At 40.8% G+C, this 12,560-nt stretch overlaps 1 protein-coding gene, 1 long non-coding RNA gene and 1 pseudogene across 4 annotated transcripts in view; 1 reads left to right on the forward strand and 2 right to left on the reverse strand.

Annotated features, from left to right (window-relative positions):
* Nucleotides 1–12,560, forward strand: part of ZFPM2 (zinc finger protein, FOG family member 2) — a 504,207-nt gene that overhangs the window by 477,962 nt on the left and 13,685 nt on the right. For all 3 annotated transcript variants that reach the window (XM_015145851.3, XM_077943950.1, XM_028852860.2), the window contains one exon: nucleotides 351–557. In XM_015145851.3, the coding sequence (XP_015001337.3) occupies nucleotides 351–557 (207 nt within the window). The remainder of the gene's footprint in view (nucleotides 1–350; nucleotides 558–12,560) is intronic.
* LOC144330841 (uncharacterized) overlaps nucleotides 1–12,560 on the reverse strand; it is a 264,236-nt gene that overhangs the window by 8,266 nt on the left and 243,410 nt on the right. The gene's annotated exons all lie outside the window — the stretch shown is intronic.
* Nucleotides 11,464–11,916, reverse strand: LOC144330948 (18S ribosomal RNA; annotated as a pseudogene).

A 12,560-nucleotide genomic window follows, 5' to 3' on the forward strand; every position in this document is an offset into this window, starting at 1 on the left:
GTCCTTACCATGCTGGTTTTTAGGTACTATCCCAATGTACTGGTAAGGTTACTGATTCAGGCAAGCCCCAGAAAGCAAACAATTGACAAAAATCTGTACAAATTATGTTTATGCTGTACTTGATTCTTAGTCTCCTCCTACTTCTGGTCACTAAACAGTTCATTTAATGCAAAAAGTACAATTTTCCACACAGGAAGCAAAAGGAGCACAACTGTTGCCTTGATCAAACACTCCACTCCAGTAGGAACCGGTGTGAAAAACATGAGAAGGTGCTGTGGACATCAAGCTAGTGTACAACAGACTCAAGCATCCTATGTCAATATTATCTTTTTCTTTTTTCTTCTTAATAGGGGGTCAGCTTTGGTGTACAACTACGAAGGCCATCTCTGAGGGTGAAGAGCTAATTGCCTTTGTGGTGGATTTTGACTCAAGGCTACAAGCTGCCAGTCAGATGACTTTCACAGAAGGGATGTACCCTGCACGCCTGCTGGACTCAATTCAGCTGCTTCCTCAGCAAGCTGCCATGGCTTCTATTTTGCCCACAGCTATTGTCAATAGTAAGTGCTCAGTGCTGTGTAGCCCAGCTTTAGAGGTGATGGAAATTTATGGAAGAAAAAAAATGTCTACTGACAAGAAACCAGGAACAGACCTTTTTCCTTCAGTGTTGTGGTTTCATTTTATCTTCGCGTGTGTGTGTGTGTGTGTGGTCAATTTTCCTGGGAGTATAGAAAGAACCCTTAACTCCAACCATTTCAAGTCAGATTCCTGAATGTCACACACACACACAAAGCTGATATTCTACATGAGTTGAATAATATTCAAGGCTACTTAGCTATGAGAAGGCAAGCACCTTTCATTAATGCTTCTATATTAGAAAAAATTTGGTATTCTTTAAGGGCCATAGACTTAAAAACTTGAAAAGAAGAAACAGAATACAAAATCAAAGTTTGATTAGATATAGTAACAAAAAGGAAGTGTATCCTGGATAAATCAAGACATCTGCTAATGCAAAAAGGTAAATAAATAAATAAATAAATAAATAAATAAATAAATAGAAATGCATAAGCTTAGAAAACTTTATATGGAGAATTTTTAAATAAGCCCTGGCAAATTTACCTTTGTGATTTTATTTTGCAAAAAAGAAATTGAACTTAGTTTGTATTTTGGTGTCACAGAATGACACTTCATATGACAGAAAATCAGTGGTCTGGGGTCCCAAAATCTGTGTTCTAGACAGATCTGCTTTTATCTAGCTCTATGAGAAAACATGAGTAGCAGATACATCTTAAGAGGAGAATAGATTCTGAAGTTAATAGGTAAGCAAAAAATTGCATCTACTCAAAAATATACTTTAAAATCTCTGAGACCCTGAATGAGGCAGAAAAGAAATCCAGAGAGGCAATGATGTCTTGATATTAAAATATAAAATATTCAACTGTAATTAGATTCTTGCTGTAATAATCATCCTTTAAAGAAATTATCAGATGAGTCTGAAATTACTGTGCATTCAATCAATGATATAGTACTTCCATCTAAGCTAGTATTATTGGATTTCCTTAAGGTAAATGTGCCTATTTTCTTTCCTGGATCTTTACTTTGATTCTGATAGTGAGGAACTGGAAATAACATGGGCCCAACCTGAATCTGAGGCAAAAGGATTTTATTGCCAAAGACTCTAGGAGTATCTGATGTTATTGGGAAGCTCCAATGTATTTAATTCTAATTATAGTGGAAAGTGTACTCTATTTGCTTTCTGTAGCAAGACAACTATTTATGTCAAATAATTTAGCGTAGATGCAGAGAGCTTTTGCTTTCATTCTGGAATTAGTGAGTTAAATTCATCCTGCTTAAATGGACCCTTTACTAAACTGTGTAGCCTCATGAATAGTGTAAATGAAATTAACTTGGAAGGGAGGGGTTAAATAATAAACAGTAGTAGTATATAATTTTTAAATTAAATGTTAATTTGAAATTATACTTGCTACCCTTACTTCCCCTTCACTAGAATTTGATCATTAGTTTTTCTCCTCATCGCCTTTAATGTGATCTCCCTGAGCCATCTCCTTCACTACTGTGGGCTCCACCAACAACCATAAATAACAGTTCACAAATTATAAGTTCAGCCATTTCTGCTGAGTTTTAGGCCTCCATTGCCATTTATCCCATGTTCTTCTGTATTTCTTACAGCAATATCAGATTCCACATGTCTAACGTGAACATGTGCCACTGTTTGCCTGGCTTAGTCCCATTGTACATTTTTATCTGGCATCCCTCTGGATGGTGACCCCTTTCTCTACGAAAGTCCTGAGTTTGCACAATACAAGGTTAGATTTGGTCACCCTATACATGCCCTAGCCTGAAGACATCACCCCTCCATCCTCTGTTCCCTGTGTAGATGAATGAAACCATTCCTGACACAGAAGCTTGGAAGCAAAGCAAAGCCGTATTCGTCTGTTCTAGACTCTAGTCACCAAGCATTGTTCATGACTTCTAGTCAGTTCTACTTCCTCAGCATAATTCTTTCTCTCTGCCACCCTTGCCATGGAGGCATTATGGAAGAGTGATAAAGACCAAATATATGGTTATCATAATTTAATGAGTCGAAATCATTTGTTTTGTTTAAACTACTTACCAATTCGGCTCAGTCTAGTCCTTTTTGGGTTCATTCATAGGCTAGGCTGAGAATTAGGATGATGATAAATATGATAGATGTTTTGATTATTACTGGAAGGTTTGTTGTTTGGAGGGCTCATGGTAGGGATAGTAGTAGAGCGATCTCCAGGTCGAATAGTAGAAAAGTGATGGCGATCAGGAAAAAATTTTATTGAGAATGGGATACGAGCGGGATTTAGGGGATCAAATCCACATTCGTAAGGGTTAGTTTTTTCTGCATAGGAGTTGAGTTGGGGTAATCAGAATATGATAATTATTAGTAGTGAGGTCAAAAGGGTGTTGATTGTTAAGGCTAGTACTAGGTTAATTACTCTTTTTTGAATACTATCAAAGCTGATTGATTGGAAGTCAATTGTACTAGTTATACTAAAAGAGTAGGATCCTCATCAATAGATAGAAAGGTAGAGGAACAGTCAGACAACATCTACGAAGTGTCAGTATCAGGCGGCGGCTTCAAAGCCGAAATGGTGGTTTGATGTGAAGTGGTATAATAGTTGGCGAATGAGGCAAATAAGAAGAAATGTAGATCCAATGATGATGTGAAGTCCGTGGAAGTCTGTGGCGACGAAAAATGTTGAACCGTAAATACCGTCGGAGATAGTGAAAGGTGCTTCAAAGTATTCTGAGATTTGTAGTAGGGTGAAGTAGATGCCCAGTAGAATTGTGATAAGTAAGGCTTGGATTGTTTTCGGTTATTGTTTATGAGGCTATGGTGGGCTCAGGTGATTGTAATTCCTGATGCGAGTAGTACAGAGGTGTTTAGAAGAGGTACTTCTAGGGGATTTAAAGGGGTAATGCCTGTTGGTGGTCAGTGACCCCCTAAGTGGGGTGTTGGAGCGAGGCTCGAGTGGCAAAACGCTCAGAAGAAGCCGGTGAAGAAGACGACTTCTGAGATGATGAATAATGTTATTCCATATCGAAGGCTTTTTTGGACAGGTACTGTATGGTGGCCTTGATAAGTGCTCTCTCGTACAATATCGCGTCATCATTGGTATAGGGTTAGTACATTGGTTAGTAGGCCTAGTGTCAGTAGGGTGATGGAGTAAAAGTGAAATCATATAACTAAGCCGGATGTTATTAGGAGAGCTGATAGGGCTCCTGTTAATGGTCAGGGGCTAGGTTTAACTATGTGACAAGCATGGAGTTGGTGGGTCATTAGGTATTGTTGTGTAAGTAAAGGCTGACTAAGAGTGTAAAGACATAGGCCTGAATTAGAGCGACTGCAATTTCTAGAATGGTTAGTAGTGTTAGGAGTATAGAAGTTAGTAAGGCAGCGGGGAAGCTAATGGTTGATAATACTAGTGCAGCGCTTCCAATCAGATGCATTAGTAGGTGACCAGCTGTGATATTAGCAGTTAGTCGTACAGCTAGGGCTACTGGTTGGATAAGTAGACTAATAGTTTCGATTATTACTAGTATGGGAATGAGTGGTGTGGGTGTACTTGTGGTAGAAGATGGGCTAGGGAATTTTTGGTTTTAAAGCAAAGGCCCACAATCACTGTGCCTGCTCATAGGGGGATTGCTATAGCCAGGTTTATAGAAAGTTGGGTGGTTGGCGTAAATGAGTGGGGTAGGAGTCTTAGGAGGTTGGTTATGGCAATAAAGGTGATTAGGGATATTAGTATAAGAGCTCAGGATTGCCCTTTAGTATTGTGAGTTACTATTATTTGCTTTAGAGTGAGTTGAGTCAGGCTTTGTTGAATAGTGATTAGTTGGTTGTTAATGAGGTGTTTGGAGATTGGAATTAGCAGTGTAGGAAATAGGATAATGGGAATTGTGGCGGATTGGCCGAGGATTATTGGGGTTGAGAACGGGGTAAATAGATTTTCGTTCATTTTAGTTGTCAGTGATTATTGTGGATTTGTAGGCTAGGGTTTTTTTGTAAGGGGGGTTGATAGTAATTTGTGTTTAGCAGTTTTAATTGTATAAAAAGATATAGTGTAGGGAGCATCGTCATGATAGTAGTGAATCATGTAGATGTATCTAATTGGGGCATTTCACTGTAGAGGGTATGTTCCTCAATCTTTAACTTAAAAGGTTAATGCTAGGATAGCTGTACAGCGGGTCTGTAAAGTATTTTTAAGGGCTTATGGGGGGGGGGTTTATAGGGTAAATACAGGTCCTATTTCAAAGATTTTTAGTGGGATAAGTTCTGCGACGATTGGTATGAAGCTGTGGTTTGCGCCACAGATTTCTGAGCATTGTCCATAGTAGACGCCTGGTCGTGTGGCAGTGAATATAGTTTGGTTTAAGCGTCTAGGCACTGCATCTGTTTTTAGGCCTAGTGTAGGGATAGTTCATGAATGTAAGACATCTTAGGATGTGATTATTATACGGACGGGGGCTTCAATTGGGAGGACTACTCGATTGTCAACTTCTAGAAGTCGAAGGTCACCTGGGTTTAAGAATAGTGGGGGTATTTTATAAGAGTTAAAGATTAAGCCTCCGTAGTCTGTGTACTCGTAGGTTCAGTATCATTGGTGTCCGATTGATTTAATAGTAAAGGAGGGGTTGTTGATTTCGTCTGTTAGATACAGGATGCGCAGGGATGGAAGGGTGATTAGGACTAAGATAATTGCAGGTAAAATAGTTCAGATGGTCTCTATTTCTTGGGCATCTGTGATGTTGGTGTTGGTAAGTTTTGTTGTGAGTGTTGAGGATAGGGCGTATAAGACTAGAAAGCTAATTAAAGATATAGCTATAAAAGCATGGTCGTGAAAAGTGATTAGTTCTTCTATGACAGGGGATGTGGTGTCTTGTAGGCCTAGCTGAACTGGGTGAGCCATATAAGATACATAAGGCTTGACCTACAATTTAGCTTTGACAAAGCTATGAAATAATTTTTCTAATACCTTATTGAAAAAGTTATAGGGGCTATAAGATTGGCTTGAAACCAGTTTTAGGGGGTTCGACTCTCTCCTTTTTCGTTTAGTTTAATATAGGTTGGTTCTTCAAATGTGTGGTGGGGTGGAGGACAGCCATTTAATCACTCTAGGCTAGTAGAGGGTTGTTCGATTAGTAGTACTTTGCGTTTTGAGGCAAAGGCTTCTCAAATTATATAAATTATTAAGATTACTGCTACTAGTGAGATAAAGGAGCCTAGAGATGATAGGGTGTTTCATGTGGTGTAGGCATCGGGGTAATCAGAGTAGCGTCGGGGTATCCTGGATAGGCCAAGGAAGTGTTGTGGAAAAAAGGTTAAATTTACACCTACAAATATAATAATAAAATGGGCTTTGGCATAAGTCTGGTCTAATGTGTAGCCTGAAAATAGAGGGAATCAATGAATAAAGCTTCCTATAATGGCGAAGACAGCTCCTATTGATAAAACATAGTGAAAGTGGGCAACAACGTAGTATGTATCGTGTAATACGATATCTAGAGATGAGTTTGCTAAGATAATGCCGGTTAGGCCTCCTACGGTAAATAGAAAAATAAAGCCTAGGGCTCAAAGTATTGTGGGGGATCATTTAATATTGCCCCCGTGGAGTGTGGCAAGTCAGCTGAAAACTTTAACACCAGTAGGGATTGCAATAATTATAGTGGCAGAAGTGAAATAGGCCCGTGTATCTACATCTATACCAACTGTAAACATGTGATGAGCTCATACAATAAAACCTAGAAATCCAATTGATATCATAGCCCAGACTATACCCATGTACCCAAATGGCTCTTTTTTCCCAGAGTAGTGAGTTACAATATGGGAAATTGTCCCAAATCCAGGAAGAATAAGGATATAGACTTCGGGGTGGCCGAAGAATCAAAATAAGTGTTGGTATAGGATAGGGTCTCCTCCTCCAGCAGGATCAAAGAAAGTAGTGTTGAGGTTGCGATCTGTTAGTAGGATAGTGATGCCGGCGGCTAAGACTGGCAAAGAGAGGAGTAGGAGGATTGCTGTAATTAAGATTGATCAGACAAACAAGGGAGTTTGATACTGGGATATTGCTGGAGGTTTTATGTTAATGATGGTGGTGATGAAGTTGATGGCTCCTAAGATAGAGGAAATGCCTGCTAGGTGAAGAGAGAAGATGATTAAGTCCACGGAGGCCCCTGGATGAGAGAAGTTTCCTGCCAAAGGAGGATATACTGTTCAACCTGTTCCGGCACCGGCTTCTACTATGGCTGATGCCATTAGTAGTAGGAAAGAGGGGGGAAGGAGTCAGAAGCTTATATTGTTTAGACGGGGGAATGCCATATCAGGAGCGCCAATTATTAGGGGCACTAGTCAGTTCCCGAAGCCTCCGATTATAATGGGTATGACTATGAAGAAGATTATAATGAACGCATGAGCTGTTACAATAACGTTGTAGATATGGTCATTGCCTAGCAGATTGCCGGGTTGACCTAGTTCAGCTCGAATGAGAAGGCTCAGAGCCATACCTATGACTCCAGCTCATGCACCAAATAGCAGGTATAGGGTCCCAATGTCTTTATGGTTTGTTGAGAATAGTCAACGATTGATGAGCATAGGTAGGAATAGAAAGGAGGGAAGGTAAAATGGCTGAGTAGGCATTAGGCTGTAAACCTAAAGACAGAGGTCTAACCCTCTTTTTACCAGCCCTGAGGTGATTTTCACATTGGATTGCAAGTTCAAAGGAGCAGTTTTAAGTTTCTGCCGGGGCTTCTCCCGCCTTTTTTCCCTGCGGCGGGAGAAGTGGATCAAAGCCAGTTGGTTAGGGTGTTTAGCTGTTAACTAAGTTTTTGTGGGTTCGAGTCCCATTGATCTAGTGAGGGCTTAGCTTAATTAAAGTAATTGATTTGTGTTCAATTGATGCAGAGCAGGCATTTGCAGTCCTTATGTATTTCAGAAATTAAGTAATTTTACTTGCTAAGGGCTTTGAAGGTCCTTGGTCTTGCTTAACCTAAATTTCTAGGGGATAGACAGGCTTGGGGGGAGATTGGTAGTAAGAGGGTGGAGGCAATAATGAGTGGGGAAATAAGGAGTGTGGGTTTTGTGTTTTCGAATTGCCATATTATTTTTGTGTTGTTGGATGTGGGAAATAGTGTTAGGGAGATAGTGTAGATTAGGCGTATGTAGAAGTATAGGTTGAGTAGGGTTATGATAATTATGATGGAGGGGATGACGAAGTTATTGTTTATTGTGAGTTCTTGAATGGTGATTCACTTGGGTAGGAAGCCGGTTAGAGGGGGTAAGGCCCCTAGGGATAGGAGGGTAGATGTTATTAGTGGTACTAGACAGGTTGATTTGTTTCAGGTGTGAGATAGCATGAGAGTTGTGGTGTTTGAGTTTAGGTTGAGGGTTAAGAATATGGTGGTTGTTAGGGTGATATATATAGTTAAGTAGAGAATTGTGATAGTTGGGTTATATGTTAGTGTTATTGTTATTCAGCCCATGTGAGTGATTGAAAAGTATCCTAGAATCTTGCGTAATTGTGTTTGGTTGAGGCCTCCTCAACTGCCTACTATAATAGATAGGGTTGAGAGGGTTAGGAGAATGCAGGTGTTGATCGATGGATGAATTTGGTATATGATTGAGATGGGGGCCAGTTTTTGTCATGTGAGGAGGAGTAGGCCAGAGGTTAGAGGTGTTCCTTGGGTGACTTCTGGAACTCAAAAGTGGAATGGAGCTATTCCTAGTTTTATGGCAAGGGCGGTTGTTATTATTAGGGATGAGAGTTGATTGGTGTGACTTGTTATTGTTCAGTATCCTGATAGTAGGTTGTTGGAAACAATTGCTATTATGAGGATTATGGATGCGGTAGATTGTACTAGGAAATATTTAGTAGCGGCTTCTGTGGAGCGGGGGTTTGTTTTTTTGATTAGAATTGGAGTAAAGGCTAATATGTTTATTTCTAGACCTGCTCAGGCTAGGAATCAGTGTGAGCTTAGTGTTGTAATGAGTGTGCCTGTGATTACCGTGGTGTAGATAATAAGTTGAGCTAGTGGGTTGATTAGTACGGGAAGGGTGTGACAACATTTTCGGGGTATGGGCCCGATAGCTTATTTAGCTGACCTTACTCTAGGATAGGGTGTGAGAGGTAGCACGGAGAAGTTTGGGTTCTGGGGGGTAGGTTCGATGCCTGCAGTCCTAGAAATAAGAGGGTTGGGGCCTCTATTATTTACTCTATCAAAGTAACTCTTTTGTCAGACATATTTCTAGGTTTGAGGGGGGATGCTGGAGGTTACGATGGGCATTGAGGTATTTCATATGAGGAGTGCTAGTGTAAGTGGGAGAAAGTTTTTTCATAATAAGTGTATAAGTTGATCGTAACGGAATCGGGGGTATGCTGCTCGGACTCATAGAAATAAGGAAGTTAGGAGGAGTGTTTTAATGGTAAAGCATGTTGTGAATAGTTCTGGTGAATGGATGGGGTAGAATGTGCCCAGGAAAATTGTGGTTGTTAGGGCATTTATTATGATAATGTTTATGTATTCGGCCATGAAGAATAGAGCGAATGGACCTGCGGAGTATTCAGTGTTAAAGCCTGATACTAGTTCCGATTCGCCTTCTATGAGATCGAAGGGGCTTCAATTTGTTTCTGCTAGTGTGGAGGTATCATATTATGGCTAGTGGTCATGATGGCAGGAGAAGTCAGAGGTGTTCTTGTGTTGTAATGAGTATGTTGAGGTTGAATGAGCCACTTATTAGCAAAACTGATAGTAGAATGATGGCGAGGGTGACCTCGTATGAGATCATTTGGGCGACGGCTCGTAGGGCTCCAATTAGAGCGTAGTTTGAATTTGATGCTCATCCGGATCATAGGATGGAGTAGACAGTTAGACTGGACGTGGCTAGGATAAATAGGAGTCCTAGGTTGAAGTTAATTAGGGGGTTGGGCATGGGGAGGGATGTTCATAGGAGGAGGGCAATGGAGAAAGCTAGAGCGGGTGCGGTAATATAGCGAGCAGTGGTGGATGTTGAGGGTTTTAGAGGTTCTTTGGCGAAGAGTTTTATTGCATCAGCAAAGGGTTGTAGTAGTCCGTAGGGACCTACAACGTTGGGCCCCTTACGTAGTTGTATATAGCCTAGTAACTTTCGTTCAACGAGTGTAAGGAACGCCATGGCGGCTAGCGTAGGTATAATGAGGAGTAGAAGGTTTATCGTGGTCATGATGTTAAGAAGAGGAGTTGAACCTCTGATTGTAAAGTTTTAAGTTTTATGCAATTGCCGGGCTCTGCCGTCTTAACAAACCCTGTTTTTGGGTGAGATGTATAATATTTTGCTAAATTAAGATTAGGTCATTTATGTAATGAAGGCGCTTTATGAAGTGGGCCTTATTTCTCTTGTCCTTTCGTACAGGGAGAAATGTAGAATAGATAGAAACCGACCTGGATTGCTCCGGTCTGAACTCAGATCACGTAGGACTTTAATTGTTGAACAAACGAACCCTTGATAGCTGCTGCACCATTAGGATGTCCTGATCCAACATCGAGGTCGTAAACTCTATTGTCGATATGGACTCTAGAATAGAATTGCGCTGTTATCCCTAGGGTAACTTGTTCCACTGATCAAATTATTGGATCAATTGTAAATGTTAGTTCACTTTGGCTTGTGTGGTCTCGGCATGGATTCTTCGGAGGTTTGGTTGTGCTCCGAGGTCACCCCAACCAAAATTTTTAATGCAGGTGTAGAGATTTAAAAATCCGTAGGTTTGTATGATTCCTGGTTGCATTAATAAATTAAAGCTCCATAGGGTCTTCTCGTCTTATTATTATATATCCGCCTCTTCACGGACAGGTCAATTTCACTGGTTGAAAGTAAGAGACAGTTAAACCCTCGTGTTGCCATTCATGCGAGTCCCTATTTAAAGAACAAGTGATTATGCTACCTTTGCACGGTCAAGGTACCGCGGCCGTTAAACGTGCGTCACTGGGCAGGCAGTGCCTCTAATACTAGTAATGCTAGAGGTGATGTTTTTGGTAAACAGGCGGGGGTTAAGTTTGCCGAGTTCCTTTTACTTTTTTTAACCTTTCCTTGAAAGCATGCCTGTGTTGGGTTAACAGTGAAAGTAGTATGGGCTTGTTTATGTTTATCAATACTAGGCTGTTAAATATCGGTGAGGCTTTCGGTCTGATTTAGGCTTATGCGGTGGAGAAAGTATTCATGTTACTTATACTAGCATTATTACTTCTATAGGGTGATAGATTAATCCAATGTAGTGTGAGGAGTTCAGTTATGTGTTTGGGGTTTTTTGGATAGTTGATGTTGAGCTTGAACGCTTTCTTAATTGATGGCTGCTTTTAGGCCAACTATGGTAATTGGGGTTTTTACTCTCTATATAAGGTTTTTTCCTACTGTCTAAAGAGCTGTCCCTCTTTAGAGTAACAATTAAGTTTACAGGAGGATTAAGTGGTTCTATAGGTAAACTTAAGGTTGAACTAAGATTCTATCTTGGATAACCAGCTATCACCAGGCTCGGTAGGCTTGTCACCTCTACCCAGAAATCTTCCCACTATTTTGCCACATAGACGGGTATGCTCTTTTAGCTGTTTTTGGGTAGCTCGTCTGGTTTCGGGGAATTTGGCTTTAGTTCTCTTTGTGAAATTATTTCTAGCTAATTCATTATGCGAAAGGTACAGGGGTTAATCCTTGCTATTTTGTGCTTGGGTGGTTTTCTATCTTTCCCTTACGGCACTGTATCTATAGCGTCAGGTTAAAATTTCTATCGCCTATACTTTATGTAGGTGAATGGTTTGGTATATGTTGGTTTGGTGTTAGTGTTGATTGTGCTTAGAGCTAGTGTTAGCTCAAGGTAGTCAAGCGGTGTTGAGATTTTCTGGGTGTAAGCCAGATGCTTTATGTTAAGCTATACCTTGATTTATCCTATCCAAGTGCACCTTCTAGTACACTTACCGTGTTACGACTTATCCCCTCTATATAAATATTAGGGTGTTTAGTTAAGATGTTCCTTAAATATATTTGAGGGGAGTGACGGGCGGTGTGTGCGTGCTTTATGGCCTAGTTCAATTAAGCACTCTATTCTTAATTTACTGCTAAATCCTCCTTGGACTCTTAGGTTTCATAAGAGTTATCGTGGGGTTTTCTGAGGTAGAAAATGTAGCCCATTTTTTACCATCTCATAGGTTACACCTTGACCTAACGTTTTTGCGGGGAGGGCATTTGCGCTCACTTCGTAACCTTCATCAGGGTTTGCTGAAGATGGCGGTATATAGACTGAGCAAGAGAGGGTGGGGTGGATCGGGGTTATAGAACAGGCTCCTCTAGGGGGATGTGAAGCACCGCCAAGTCCTTTGAGTTTTAAGCTGTTGCTTGTAGTATTCTGGTGAGTAGTTTTGTTGTTTTAACTATTGAGGTTTAGGGCTAAGCATAGTGGGGTATGTAATCCCAGTTTGGGCCTTGGCTATGGTGTGTTCCGAAATTTTAAAGCCACTTTCGTAGTTTATTTTACATCAGCTAGGGTTTTACGGTTTAGATGGAGTTTAGCTTTATTGTATCAGATCTAAAACACTCTCTACGCCGATCTCTGTTGGCTAGGGTTAATCGTATGACAGCGCTGGCTGGCACGAAATTAACCAACCCTTATTATAGCATAGCTTAGTTAAACTTTCGTTTATTGCTAAAGATTTGTCACTGCTGTCTCCCATGGGGGTGTGGCTAGGCAAAGTGTTTTGAGCTGCGTGTGCGTGCTTGATACTTGCTCCTCTTGGTCATAGTGATTTGTAGGGCGTCTTCACCGGGGCGGGGATGCTTGCATGTGTAATCTTGCTAAGAGCCAATAGAAAGGCCAGGACCAAACCTATTTGTTTATGGGGTGTGCAAGCCCATCTAGGCATTTTCAGTGTCTTGCTTTAGGTAGGTTTAAGCTACATAAAAGAGTAAATGGGTATGACTATGGAGTGATTTCTTTGGGGTTGTAGTAGGAGAGGTATTGGTTTGGTAGTGGGTAGGCAAATGTGAGGGGCGG

This window comes from Macaca mulatta, chromosome 8 (assembly GCF_049350105.2).
Source record: "Macaca mulatta isolate MMU2019108-1 chromosome 8, T2T-MMU8v2.0, whole genome shotgun sequence".
Taxonomy (NCBI): domain Eukaryota; kingdom Metazoa; phylum Chordata; class Mammalia; order Primates; family Cercopithecidae; genus Macaca; species Macaca mulatta.